We start from the raw sequence: 15,868 nt of genomic DNA on the forward strand, positions 1-15,868 counted from the left end.
AGGGAAAGTTTATGAGTGAAGCGAGAAAGTTTTCCTCCCTCCTTATCTTCCCCTCTCTTCTGCATTCTCACCAGCCACCACTGGCAGCAGAACACACAAGGTCACTGCTAAAGCATCAGGGTGGTGGGAGGGTACAGCGTGGGGGCGTATGAATGACGGAGGAGGTACGTGGGCGGATGGCCACGGGTGCCGTGACTCGGCAGGACGGTTACCACGGCGATAAATAATCGCCTCTGGAGCGGGGCACTAATGAGCGTCGTGCCCCACCCTCCCCGCTCCCCCATCGCCGTCCACTTGGCGGTGGAGAGAGATCCATCAGCATACCCCCGCTGATGGAGTAGAGGTCAACTGTCTCGACCCCGGGGAACTGGCGCCAGGACAACCAGCGCCGCCTTTGCGGCCAAGAACCAAGAACAACATGATTCTCATGCCTCAGAGCACAGGGCAGGTGGGATGCCTCCCCCTCCTCCTCCACCAACCCGTGAGCAGAGGGACAAATAAAAACATGCTATATTATACTATGGTCTAAATACTGTAGTATTACTGTATTTATACGCTATTCAATGTAGTATTACTGTATTTATGCGCTATTCACTGTAGTATTACTGTATTTAAACGCTATAGTATTCACTGTAGTATTACTGTATTTATACGCTATAGTATTCACTGTAGTATTACTGTATTTATACGCTATAGTATTCACTGTAGTATTACTGTATTTATACGCTATAGTATTCACTGTAGTATTACTGTATTTATACGCTATAGTATTCACTGTAGTATTACTGTATTTATACGCTATAGTATTCACTGTAGTATTACTGTATTTATACGCTATAGTATTCACTGTAGTATTACTGTATTTATACGCTATAGTATTCACTGTAGTATTTTTGCATACTGTAGTACAGTGGTCACCAACCAACCGGTCAGCATGATCTTCAAGGTATTCATTTGTCTGAAAAATACAAACTCTGTCTGCCCAGAGGACCGGGAGATCTGTGGCTAAATCGGACAGCTCAGTCTGTGGACAGCTCAGTCTGTTTGATAGGAAACTCAGATTTCAGAACTCTCAAAACCATGACCAGAGAGAGACTGTCAAAGAATACAGCAAAGAATGAATGTCTAAGTTTTAAAAACACTGTTTTTATTCAACACTATTACAAAACATAAAAATGGCTTCTACTTCCACTCGCGCTGAAGCTGCAATGAATGAGTAGACAAGTGTTTCGTATAGCCCTGCGTTTTTACTATTATTAGCAGCTCTCGTGTCTGTTTTAATATCAAGGAATATTTCACTTTCTCTGGTCATAGGAACAATATGAATTGATGCTCGAGGCCAATGCGGTGCGACTCGAGTTGGAAGACGGTGTCCCCTCTCTCTGGTCAGTCTCACCAGATGAAAGGAAGGAGAGAGCAGGGGACCGTGAGAGGAGGACCCAATCTGCAACTCTTAATATTTATTTATAAACAAAAAAATAGTTGAACCTTTATTTAACTAGACAAGCCTTGCTTTTTGACTGCTGTAGTATTTACAGTTTACCATAGTGTATATATACTATAGTGAAAGAAAATTGTAGAATATACTATAGTAATTCAATTTAGTGTTTTTTCTTGTATACTGCAGTATTTACTGTAGTGGTTTTGTTTTATTATCTTTGGCATAAAAGTGTGTGTAGGTAGGTAGGCTGAATGGATATCCTGAATAGAGCACACTATGGCCTATACTTGGGAATGTAGGTTTCTCAAATATGGGTGGCACAAATTGGGATATGTAGTATTTATTAGTGTTTTTGAGGACATTTTAGTAATATTTACTACAGTGGGGTTTTTTTTGCAGATAATACTGTTGTATTTACTATAGTATTCTACAACATACTACAACATTCTATAGTAAGTAATATACATAATCAAGGGATACTACAGTGTGTAATATAGTATTCTACAGTAAATTACAGTTTACTACAGAATTATTTAGTAAGTATTGTAGTATTATGCTAACTCCCTCCTCAGTGCTAATAGGACACAGCCAGAAACACTAAGCTAACCCCCATTCTCCTACCACAGTAAATAATCATGATAGTGGAGCTCAGGTAAAGATATGCAGAATTACACTTCATTAGCATAATGCGGAGGTTATTTGCCTGACTAATTAAAGTGGAGACAGAGAGACAGAGAGAGAGAGAGAGATCGGCCACCCCAGAGCATCTCTTGGCTCTCTTAAAAGTCGCTAATTGCTTCCTCCGCTAAACAATCTGTAATGGCTCTCGTTGGTGGTAGGAAGAGTTGACCAAAGCGCAGTGTGGAAAGTGTTCATGATACTTTTATTTCAAAGAACATTCAAACAAAATGACAAAAAAACAAAAGCGTACAGTTCTGTCAGGCAGAAACACTAAACAGAAAACAAGATCCCACAAACTCAGGTGGAAAACAGGCTGCCTAAGTATGACTCCCAATCAGAACCACACTCGGCCAAAAACAAATAGAAAACACCCGGGTCACACCCTGACCCAACCAAACATAAAGAATAATAAGGATCTCTAAGGTCAGGGCGTGACACAGGCACTTCTGACAAGACTGCCGCTGGTGTTGAGCGATTAATGCTTTTTGAGGTCGGTTCGGTTTTGGTTCGATTACAAAAAACAAATCACTGTTTTCGATTTTGATAATTTTTTAAAACATTAAATGTATTATTAAATAATTCATTATTTGAGATTTTTTTTATGTAAATTCCAAAGCCAAAAATAGTGAACATTGAATTGCCAAAACATTGAAAGTATTCCATTGTCTCTGTCAGGGTGGCAGGTAGCCTTGTGGTTAGAACGTTGGACTAATAACCGAAAGGTTGCAAGATCGAATCCCTGAGCTGACAAGGTAAAAATCTGTTGTTCTGCCCCTGAACAAGGCAGTTAACCCACTGTTCCTAGGCTGTCATTGAAAATAAGAACTTGTTCTGACTTGCCTAGTTAAATAAAACAGTCCATATTGGGTGGAGAAATAAGAAATTACTATAAAATATTCAATTTTCGTATATTACTTTTATAAGATGATTTTTTTTTTCGTTAAAAGTCATCCTCTCATCTCTGCTCAGGCAGTAGCAGTCAGCCAGACAACGTTGTCTCTGTTCTCCCCATACTGTACTGTACTGTTTAGCTAGCCTGCTGCAGAGCTGTCTGACCAAATCATTTGACTAGTTCTTCAAAGTAGATAAGGCGTAGTTTACCGAACTGTCTCTGTCCCTCATCGTTGTGTTGAGTGCGGTCTGTGTTTATCTAACCTAACGTAGCAGGCATAAAAGTGGATCTGTCTAGAGATCTGTATATAATGACGAGATGCTTGTCTCCGCCCCAACAATGGGAGTCGTTGTCCCAAAGGCGGGAATGCAGCCCGCAAGTTTAGGTCCAAAATAGGCCAATAGAAACGCATTAAATAAACCTCTCGCGTCGCCTCTTCAGAAAAAAACTGCCGCAATGGATTATGGTCATTCTAGTTTATTACCACGTTTCTGAGCTGAACTAAGTTGACTTTAATGAACACCACAACTCCCTTCAGCCCAGCGTACCACATAGGTCTAAAGTTGATTTCTCTCATGAATGATTTCTCTCCAGAGAAACGGCGCATTGGACTCACCCCCCCCTCAAAAAAAACGAAATTGAATTCAAGTAATTGACCTGTCGTCGGACACAAAACATTGTTGGTTAATCGCTCTGCAGTAACTGCCACAAATGTATTTCCACTCTCTCACAGAGGTGACAGATGGTTGTAAACATTTACAAACCTTTTACTGTATGTAAAGCATTTGACTGGTTTGTAACAGCATCAAATGAGGTAATGCCAAGGACTTCTATATAGTAGCCTGCATCCTTGTCTCAGATGTAATAAAGGTACTGTGAATGGTGTTCTGAATGTGCTGAAATGAATTCTGTGGGGTGGTAATGATGAATGTTGTTGATGTTTAAAAAATGACAGGAAGTTCTCTCTCTCTCTCTCTCTCGCTCTCGAATAATACACTGTAGTATCCCTCGATTGTATAGTACTTACTATAGAATGTTATAGAATACTGTAGAATACTACAGTATTATTCACACAAAAACTGTAGTAAATACTACAGTATTGTCCGCAAAAATACTAAAAAAACATTTAAATATAGTAAATAATACAGTATTTAATTTACATATACCCTGCCCAATCCCCTCCCCATATCCCAAATTGTTCCGCCCATAAGTGATAAACCTACATGCCAAGTATACACCATACTGTATATTGTGTTCCCTGCAGGTTTCAGAAAAGAGCAAAAGCTCTGAACTATCTGTCCTACCCGCAGGTTATGGAAAATGTGTTATTTCTCCAGTAGGTTTACTGAACGAGATAGAAATGAAGGCTATGTTAAAGATAATACAACGAAAGCACTACAATAAATACTACAATTTGCAAAAACATGACATTAATTACTATGGTATTTGTACTACATTTGTATTTTCCTAAAAATAAAAAATAAACACTACAGTGTTTATAGTATTTAGTATGCTACAGTGAATAAGGCCCGAGGAGGTGTGGTATATGGCCAATATACCACGGCTAAGGGCTGTTCTTAGGCAAGACGCAACGCAGAGTGCCTGGATACAGCCCTTAGCCGTGATATATTGGCCATATACCTCAAACCCCCGAGGTGCCTTATTGCTATTATAAACTGGTTACCAATGTAATTAGAGCAGTAAAAATAAATGTTTTGTCATACCCGTGGTATACGGTCTGATATACCACGGGTGTCAGCCAATCAGCATTCAGGGATGGAACCACCCAGTTTATAATATAGTATTTATAGAGCTGGAGAGAGGAAGTGAGAGAAAGAGGAGGAGAGGACCGACATGCTATAGTATTTTTTAAATATCGGTCCTCTCCTCCTTTTTCTCTCGCTTCCTCTCTCCAGCTCTCTTGGGCCCACTGTAAGCCCAGTCTAGGACGATGGCCTTATTTGGCCCATTATAACGTGTTCTGGCAGGCTGGAACAAATGCCATCAAGTGGCGAAGCTGAAAGAGCCAAACACGCAAAGCTTGTCTCGCTCATGTTAAACAAACTGATTACATAAAGCACATTTGCATCTAAATGTGGCTCTCTTAATCTAATTTTCACCAATGAACTAAACCAATGCCTTGATGTCAGTTGTGGCTTTGTAAAATTCTGGTTCTGCAGTTAAGTCAGCTACTCTCAATAATGACAGTGAATGACTGGATAAATCTTGAGTGGTCGGTGTGAAGGGACGCTCCTGTTAGTCAATCTAGCCAGCAGATATATTTATTTTCGTTGGCTTTTAGAGGCAATTCTTTAGTGTATCCATTTTAGATGAAGTTATTTTAGCCATAATCCGACAAAGATTTGTTCCATCTCAAGATTCAGACTGTATTTGTCTGCATATCTCTAAAGTCAATGACAAGTTTAAATACGGTCACTTAACTAAAGTGGACCAATCATGTGAGAGATTCAGTTTACTAGAGTTGGACGTGGGACCAGAGAGTATTTTAAGGGCCAAAACAGATGATAGGATGAGAGACTTTAGTAAGGATTTTGTACGGGAAGACAGTGTGTCCCATTTGGGAAAGATATAGAATAAGACTCTTTATGTTCTACCTGATTCTTGTCAGTTAAGATTCATAGAAGATTCTTGTAATATCTGATTTATATGGGTGGTAAACATTACATTACATTACATTACATGCTACACTCTACAGTCAGTATACAGTACACGCTACAGTCAGTATACAGTACACGCTCCACGCTACAGTCAGTATACAGTACATGCTACACTCTACAGTCAGTATACAGTACACGCTACAGTCGGTATACAGTACATGCTACACGCTACAGTCATTATACAGTACATGCTCCACGCTACAGTCAGAATACAGTACACGCTACAGTCAGTATACAGTACACGCTACAGTCAGTATACAGTACACGCTACAGTCAGTATACAGTACACGCTACAGTCAGTATACAGTACACGCTACAGTCAGTATACAGTACACGCTACAGTCAGTATACAGTACACGCTACAGTCAGTATACAGTAGAGAAGAGGAGTAGTAGAGTAGAGAAGTGGAGTAGGAAGAGGAGGACAGAAGAGGAGTAGAAGAGGAGGAGAGTAGAGAAGAGGAGGAGAGGAGAGTAGAGGAGGAGAGTAGAGGAGTAGGAAGAGGAGGAGAGAAGAGGAGTAGAGTAGAGAAGAGGAGGAGGAAGAGGAGTAGAGTAGAGAAGAGGAGGAGGAAGAGGAGGAGAGTAGAGAAGAGGAGGAGGAAAACAGAGAAGATGAGGAGAGTAGAGAAGAGGAGGAGAAAGAGGAGGAGAGTAGAGAAGAGGAGGAGGAAGAGGAGGAAAGTAGAGAAGAGGAGGAGAGTAGAGGAGTAGGAAGAGGAGGAGAGTAGAGAAGTGAAGGAGGAAGAGGAGGAAAGTAGAGAAGAGGAGGAAAATAGAGAAGGGGAGGAGAGAAGAGAAGAGGAATAGAGAAGAGTTAGAGATAGAGATAATAAAGAGATAGAGGGGATAAAGAGAGAGGATAAAGAGAGGATCGAGATAATAAGAGTAGAGTGGATAAAGAGAGGATAGAGATAATAAAGAGATAGAGGGGATAGAGAGAGAGAGGGGATAGAGAGAGAGAGGATATAGAGAGAGAGGATAGAGAGAGAGAGGATATAGAGAGGGTAAAGAGCGAGAAGATAGAGGGGATAGAGATAATAAAGAGAGAGGGGATAAAGATAGAGGATAGAGATAATAAGAGTAGAGTGGATAAAGAGAGGATAGAGATAATAAAGAGAGAGGGGATAGAGAGAGAGAGGATATAGAGAGAGAGGATAAATAAAGGATAAAGAGATAGAGAGGATAAAGAAAGGATAAAGAGACAGAGAGGACAAAGAAAGGATAAAGAGATAGAGAGGACAAAGAGAGGATAAAGAGATAGAGAGGACAAAGAAAGGATAAAGAGATAGAGAGGACAAAGAAAGGATAAAGAGATAGAGAGGACAAAGAAAGGATAAAGAGATAGAGAGGACAAAGAAAGGATAAAGAGATAGAGAGGACAAAGAAAGGATAAAGAGATAGAGAGGATAAAGAAAGGATAAAGAGACAGAGAGGACAAAGAAAGGATAAAGAGATAGAGAGGACAAAGAGAGGATAAAGAGATAGAGAGGACAAAGAAAGGATAAAGAGATAGAGAGGACAAAGAAAGGATAAAGAGATAGAGGGGATAAATAGAGAGGAAAACGCACAAAAAGTGCATGTGTGTGACAGGTAGAGAGAGAGTGAGGGATAAGAAAGAGGGAGAGACAGATCAATGCAATCAAGTACCTCGAGAAAGTGTTTGAGAAAGCAAGTGAAAGGGGAGAATATCATGGTCAATGGTAGCATCAGAATAGCATGGTCAATGGTAGTATCAGAATAGCATGGTCAATGGTAGCATCAGAATAGCATGCTCAATGGAAGTATCAGAACAGCATGGTGAATGGTAGCATCAGAATAGCATGGTCAATGGTAGCATCAGTATAGCATGGTCAATGGTAGCATCAGTATAGCATGGTCAATGGTAGCATCAGTATAGCATGGTCAATGGTAGCATCAGAATAGCATGGTGAATGGTAGCATCAGAATAGCATGGTCAATGGTAGCATCAGAATAGCATGGTCAATGGTAGCATCAGAATAGCATGCTCAATGGAGGTATCAGAACAGCATGGTGAATGGTAGCATCAGAATAGCATGGTCAATGGTAGTATCAGAATAGCATGGTCAATGGTAGCATCAGAATAGCATGCTCAATGGAGGTATCAGAACAGCATGGTGAATGGTAGCATCAGAATAGCATGGTGAATGGTAGTATCAGAATAGCATGGTCAATGGTAGTATCAGAATAGCATGGTGAATGGTAGCATCAGAATAGCATGGTGAATGGTAGAATCAGAATAGCATGGTGAATGGTAGCATCAGAATATCATGGTGAATGGTAGCATCAGAATAGCATGGTCAATGGTAGCATCAGAATAGCATGGTGAATGGTAGCATCAGAATAGCATGGTGAATGGTAGTATCAGAATAGCATGGTGAATGGTAGCATCAGAATAGCATGGTGAATGGTAGAATCAGAATAGCATGGTGAATGGTAGCATCAGAATATCATGGTGAATGGTAGCATCAGAATAGCATGGTCAATGGTAGCATCAGAATAGCATGGTGAATGGTAGCATCAGAATAGCATGGTGAATGGTAGTATCAGAATAGCATGGTGAATGGTAGCATCAGAATAGCATGGTGAATGGTAGAATCAGAATAGCATGGTGAATGGTAGCATCAGAATATCATGGTGAATGGTAGCATCAGAATAGCATGGTGAATGGTAGCATCTAACAGCATCATGACTCTCCTACACATCTCCTCTCTCAACTGGGTCATTATCTCATTAAGACATTGATGATAATGATCACCCTCATTACCCTCTCGGCTTCACAGACGCTAATCTGGTGGGAAATGTCTCCCTGATTGCCACCACCTTAAACCCAAACATGACTTATAGACCCAGCCGCCACACACACGCACACACACACACACACACACACACACAGACCTCTCTCGTCAATTATGACTTATAGACTCAGACGTCACGCACACGCACGCGCGCACACACACACTCACATGCCTCTTTCGTCCATTATTAAAACACACTCGCACACTTACACAGATAGATTCCCTTTTGAGACACAGAGACCCATAGACTCACACACAATGTGCTACTTATGAGTACATTCACTTTAAAGAGGATATTAAACAACATACCACGTCCTTTCTCTGTCAACCTAGCCACGTCGCTTTCTCTGTCAACATAGCCACGTCACCCTCTCTGTCAACATAGCCACGTCTCTCTCTCTGTCAACATAGCCACGTCTCTTTCTCTGTCAACCTAGTCACGTCGCTTTCTCTGTCAATCTAGCCACGTCACTTTCTCTGTCAACCTAGTCACGTCGCTTTCTCTGTCAATCTAGCCACGTCGCTTTCTCTGTCAACATAGCCACGTCGCTCTCTCTGTCAACATAGCCACGTCACTTTCTCTGTCAACCTAGCCACGTCGCTTTCTCTGTCAACATAGCCACGTCACTTTCTCTATAACATAGCCACATCACATCACGTCGCTTTCTCTGTCGAGGAATATTTGGATATTTGGATTTCGAAGTCTGGATGTCAAGTCTGTAGACTGGGTGGTTGGGTGGGTGGAGGTGGGTTTGGGGGGTTGCCTAGCCCCCAGTGCTGAGCATTTCTCCTGTCAGGTGGGCCTTTCCCTAGAACAGACAAGGCTAACCTCCACAGGCACAGACTTGATCCATTTTTCTCCTCCGCCAAATCTGTGTCCTTTGTGTTGTGGTGTGGTGTTTTGTTGTGTTGTGGTGTGGTGTGTGTATACACGTTTAACTATACTTGTGAGTAGCAGAAATCCTCACAAGAATGGTAAACCAACTAAAATTCAGAGAAGTGAGGACATTTTGCTGGTCCTCACTTGTAAAAAAGGCTATTTTAGGCTTAGGGGTTTAGGGTTAGAAATAGGGTAAAGGTTAGAGTTCAAGTTAAGGTTAGGGTTAGGGTTAGCGCTTAGGGAAAACAGGATTTTTAATGGAAATCAATTTTCGGTCCCCAAAAAGTCCTGTGTGTGTGTGTTCACGGGTTCAATGCACTCAATGGAAATATGTGAGTAAACAAGAGCAAGCAACACAGCGTAATCAGAGATTTGCTCATATGTCCCCTTTACCGTATAGACGACAAATTATCCAATTGACTGTTTCAGTACACTGTGGAAAAAACGATATCTCTCCAGCCGGTTGCAATTCCCTATTTCCGATCTGACAACAGAACCCTTCCAGGATAATACACTCCATTCTTTTAAATAAAAGGGGAATTGTACAGTACAGCTTATTCACCAAATACTATAGAACGGGAATTACACTTCAGACTAAACAGACATGCCTTCACCATGCCTTCACTCTCTCCGTAAACAGACATGCCTTCACTCTCTCCGTAAACAGACATGCCTTCACTCTCTCTGTAAACAGACATGCCTTCACTCTCTCCGTAAACAGACATGCCTTCACTCTCTCCGTAAACAGACATGCTTTCACTCTCTCCGTAAACAGACATGCCTTCACTCTCTCTGTAAACAGACATGCCTTCACTCTCTCCGTAAACAGACATGCCTTCACTCTCTCCGTAAACAGACATGCTTTCACTCTCTCCGTAAACAGACATGCCTTCACTCTCTCCGTAAACAGACATGCCTTCACTCTCTCCGTAAACAGACATGCCTTCACTCTCTCCGTAAACAGACATGCCTTCACTCTCTCCGTAAACAGACATGCCTTCACTCTCTCCGTAAACAGACATGCCTTCACTCTCTCTGTAAACAGACATGCCTTCACTCTCTCCGTAAACAGACATGCCTTCACTCTCTCCGTAAACAGACATGCCTTCGCTCTCTCTGTAAACAGACATGCCTTCACTCTCTCCGTAAACAGACATGCCTTCACTCTCTCCGTAAACAGACATGCCTTCACTCTCTCCGTAAACAGACATGCTTTCACTCTCTCCGTAAACAGACATGCCTTCACTCTCTCTGTAAACAGACATACCTTCACTCTCTCTGTAAACAGACATGCCTTCACTCTCTCCGTAAACAGACATGCTTTCACTCTCTCCGTAAACAGACATGCCTTCACTCTCTCCGTAAACAGACATGCCTTCACTCTCTCCGTAAACAGACATGCCTTCACTCTCTCCGTAAACAGACATGCCTTCACTCTCTCCGTAAACAGACATGCCTTCACTCTCTCCGTAAACAGACATGCCTTCACTCTCTCTGTAAACAGACATGCCTTCACTCTCTCTGTAAACAGACATGCCTTCACTCGCTCTGTAAACAGACATGCCTTCACTCTCTCCGTAAACAGACATGCCTTCACTCTCTCTGTAAACAGACATGCCTTCACTCTCTCTGTAAACAGACATGCCTTCACTCTCTCCGTAAACAGACATGCCTTCACTCTCTCCGTAAACAGACATGCCTTCACTCTCTCTGTAAACAGACATGCCCTCACTCTATCGGTAAACAGAAATGCCTTCACTCTCTCTGTAAATGCGTCTGCGAGAGAGGAAAATAAGAGAATGCTTGCTCAGCTCCGCCCCGGAACATTTCCATGCATATGTAATATAGTCTGAGGCCTACAAATGTTTCATCCGTGAATTATCTCCATCGTACGTCTGCCTCTTGTACAACACACAGACAGACACACACACACACACACACACACACACACTTCTTTGAAAAACTGCACACCAGTATTGCAAAGTCTGCCCACTCCAGATACCAGATGTACCACCTCAGTGGTACAGATGCATTTCATGTCACACACTTAGCATCATAAAAAAATATATATTCAAATAATATATTAAAGCAACAACAAGCCCAAACAAAGACTCTTCATTTTATTTGATCCTTAATAAAAATATGAAAAAGTAAATAAATATTATAAGTGTTGTGGACATAAATGTGGGTCCCAATTTCAATATTGCTGTTTGAGAGACAAACCCGGGATATCCGTAAGAGTGGTTTGTGAGCTTCTCCTTACTCCCCACAAATTATAAACACACACACATACCACTGCATCCTCCTGGCATTTGTATTGCAGTAAAAGGGATCTGGGGATATCACTGTTGCTTATTCCAGCTGTAAAGTTCATTGTGAAGGTCACAGTCTGTCCAACGCCGTTTTTAACAGGCACGCACTCTGCGCCTGTAAATGTTATGGGTTCCTTCACATTCCTTCACTTTCAAAATGTTTCCATCCAATTTGTTGTCTAGAGTCTGGATTTATGATCTATCTACAGAAAGTTAACAAGTGGTGTGTGTGTGTGTGTGTGTGTGTGTGTGTGTGTGTGTGTGTGTGTGTGTGTGTGTGTGTGTGTGATATTTTGGAGAATGAATAGCCCAGTTATACTTCTGTTGAGAAGTGCAAACATTTGACTAGTTAAATCTGCGAGCTTTGAGCCAATGTGAAGGAAAACAAATTAAGATAATCTTATCTTTGTTTTGTGTCAAATTATAGTACTGTACACAATGGTGGTTCGAGGTGATAAAATGTTGTTGTATAGCATTCAAACTCAATTAATCCCTGATCCAGGTCTAAATCAGGAACGGACCCAGGTCTAAATCAGGAACGGACCCAGGTCTAAATCAGGGACTGACCCGTCATGGACAGACCCAGGTCTAAAATCAGGAACTGACCCAGGTCTAAATCATGGACAGACCCAGGTCTAAATCAGGAACTGACCAAGGTCTAAATCAGGGACTGACCCAGGTCTAAATCAGGGACTGACAGTTCCTGATTTAGACCTGGGACACCAGGTGTGTGTGCAATTCATTTTCAGATAAAACAGAAACCCAGCAGGCTCCGGACCTCGTAGGGTCAGAGTTGAATAACCCTGCTGTATAGCATGAGAAAAAGCAAAGGCAACATCCAGTGACTGCCGAGGGCCGTACACGAGGTATATCAGCTCCTACCGGAGACGACGCAGATCGGCCCGCTTTGACGATTATCGTACGCAAACAGATTTATAATATAGCGAAGGAAGATAATAGGCCTACTGTTTAATGTGGAATGCATTGTGTCCGTTTTTTGTTGCCATTGATCTTTCACACAATTTATGGAGACAATTCTAGATATATAATATGCATTGACATTAGGCTACCTACTGTAATTACATGGATTCTGCAGATGCACATGGATTGTCTTTAAAGGATAAACTAACAAATGTATGAAAAAAGCTGAATCCATGTTATGCTGGTTACAGTCTAACCGAAACAGAGGCAAGATAACTAACAACAATTGCAAAATTGGCTTTTACGCACGTTTTTGGTGTGTAATTCCTTTTCCAAACTATTATGCATTTGTGATTCAGGCAAAACCTTTTTTTTTACCAACATCTCAAGCATTGACATTCACATTACTAAACTTAGATTCACATTTCAGTTCAGAGTGGTAGCCTAAATAAACGGGATTCACAGTGGGAACCGTGCGGCGACACGCTTGACTGAAGGCCTTTACCACAAATCAACGCGCAAGGTCAGCTTTCGTTTCCAGAACATTATCCACTGGCCTTAGCTACTATTACCTTATTGAAGCAGTGCTCCCATGCGCCCAATAAATACGATTTAATTTAACAGCAAAGGTGAAATGTGACCAAATTCCAGTGTGCATTGCTGCAGATCGGCCCGTCTTGGTCTTTTCCAAGTGCCAAGGGAGCGACTACAGTCATGTTGATAGGCCTAGGTCAGACTAATAAAAAACAACGGGGTTGAGTTAACCATGCTGTTCTTCGAGCGTGTTAATAAACCGATACTCCGCCACAGCTGTTCAGAGTCAAATTCTGTTGCTCCAGTTACTTTTCAAAGCAGGGACAAAGGCTGTCCTGCACTCTGGCCTCTCCATCCCACAACTGTCAACGGTCTGAGCCCTTTACCTTGCACAAGTCAAACATTTTGCACAGTTGTGACAAATTAAACGCAATCAATGTACGGCCTGTGGTCAAGTGGAATTAATTTATGTACGTAAACTATCCCGAAAAACGATAACAACCCGTCATGTGATTTAGTATGCAATGCAGAGCAACATTTGTGTCACACAATTTTCCGTAGGCTACTCATTGACGCTGGTCATGAAATAGTTCTCAATCTGGCAAATTAAATAACGTTCCAATAATTTAGCCAATTTATCAATGACGATTGTAGGATTTTTTTTACATGTATTTTATATGTGAGTTCACTGCTTAAAAAACAACGTGAGAAAATAGCATACGACGCATGGCCAATGTTCATGCTAAATTTAGTGACTTAAAAAGAAGAGAATAAACGCTTTTAACACAAACCAATGTAACAGAAAAATCCAGAGTGATTTGTCATGGGCCTATTTGAATTTGTTTTAAATAGGCCTAAAATGAACATTTCCGTTCGAAATAATTGGGTGTTCTGGACATATCTTGTGTTTCACGTCTCCGGTGTAGGTTACATTATATCATGATCGTCATTTCCACACACACACACACACCACTATTCTGAATCAACAGGAGTCAGGTAAAGTTTTTTTAAATACTGTAAAAGTTTCAATCTGGCTATTTCTACATGTGAATCTACAAATGATTCCCAAATATGTTAATGATATGTCATGTAAATAGGCTATCAAATACATCAATAATGATCGCCTATGGGGAGCACGCAAATGACAGGGCGCAGTTGTGGAATAAATAGCTGCCATACAATTCTAAATAATTTTGTGTAAATCGTGAAAACAGTGCATATGAAGACTAACTTATTCTAGAACCAAAGTTTTCCTCTATCGGTTCTTACCTTTCCAAAAAGAAGTCAAAAGAAGCATTGAATAAACCAGAGACGCGTCTCGCATTGCAATCCGTAATGTGTCCATGTTGACGAAGTATTCTCTGCTCGAACTGTTCAGACGAAGGGATGTAATTACTTGTTCTGATGCAAAATATTAATGTCCCATTAGTGTCATCATCTCGGTTTAAATGCACTCCTTATGTCCCGTGTAGCCTATTTAACTGCACCCGTGTCGACAGTTATACTAAAAAACCTTGTCCTAAAAAATACAACGCATTCCGATTCAACTGGCTACATCCCAAAACTGGTAGAACCCCGTAGCCAGTGTTCCGACTGCACTCCTTTTCCCAACCCTTTTCCGTTAGCTTTCTGATATTCACCCTTTTTCCGAAAGTTTAAAAACAAGCGGCGAGTACTGTTCAAACTCAGTGCATGCTTTTCAGTGATCCACGTTGATTAAATCCACCCTTCCACGCAAATAGCTTAAAAGCTCCGAGTTGTTCTGGACCCGTTAGACCCCGTCGGCGACGTTCCACTCTCGCTTCTGTGCGGCTGCGCTCGAGCTCTCATCCCTCGTATCTCTTGTATCTGCGATTAAACTTCAAGTGTGTACTTTCTGCGGTGTGGAAGAGAGGAAAGAGAAGGCTACAATTGATGCTTCTACAAGATGCGAGGGACAGTTTAGAGGCGGGATGATAGTGACACATTGGTGAGCCAATAGTTGGATTTCGAGGAAGCAGGTGAACGAGGATGCAGGGTCGGCGATAGCCAATCAAATGTTAGAAATGTTCCCCAAACAAATAGAAACTGGAATGTGAGGACATTGTCACGCGTAACGGGACTCAAACAAGGAGAGACCTATGACGCTTTCCTCCTGTCTATAATACACACTGGAGTGAGTTTAGACAGATTTGTTTTAAATAATGTTAAAAAAAAGAATAATATATATAATGAATTCATTAAATATCAAATATGGATGTTTAATATTGTTAGGGTTTTATTCTGATAAACGTGGGCGTGTGGTAGATAAACTGCGTCTGATGCAAGCGAAACCTTTAGGTAGGCTATAGTCTTAGGCTACCGTGTTTACAAGAACAGTAAAGCTGTCGGCGATTATTCATGCCTAAGACACTGTAACACCTGTTTACAGTGTAATCGATAGATGCATCTATCAGCTGATTGCATGAGGCTGCTTGTACAATAAAATATGTGATACTCTACTGTAGCCAACTCTACTATTCACAAACTGATACACGTTCAGTTAAAGGACACGGGCAAAATAAAAAAATAAAATATTATTTTGTTCCTAGACTCGGACTATATTTCATACACTGGTTTCCATTGTCAGCTGAATGTTTAAAAGCTGAGAAATAACATTGTGACTTATTGAATTGCAAATGCTCCTCCAACTCTGGTCTGAGGATTTCCCACAACTTTCAGACGGGTTGTCA

General features: G+C 41.3%; 1 protein-coding gene across 1 annotated transcript in view; it reads right to left on the minus strand.

Annotated features, from left to right (window-relative positions):
- Nucleotides 1-15,043, minus strand: part of si:dkey-215k6.1 (transmembrane protein 132C) — a 442,562-nt gene extending 427,519 nt beyond the window's left edge. Inside the window, exon 1 of the mRNA XM_036979350.1 lies at nt 14,427-15,043. Within this exon, the coding sequence (XP_036835245.1) occupies nt 14,427-14,502 (76 nt within the window). The 5' untranslated portion in view covers nt 14,503-15,043. The remainder of the gene's footprint in view (nt 1-14,426) is intronic.
- Nucleotides 15,044-15,868: the final 825 nt, after the last annotated feature.

This window comes from Oncorhynchus mykiss, chromosome 6, assembly GCF_013265735.2.
Source record: "Oncorhynchus mykiss isolate Arlee chromosome 6, USDA_OmykA_1.1, whole genome shotgun sequence".
NCBI classification, from domain to species: Eukaryota; Metazoa; Chordata; class Actinopteri; order Salmoniformes; family Salmonidae; genus Oncorhynchus; species Oncorhynchus mykiss.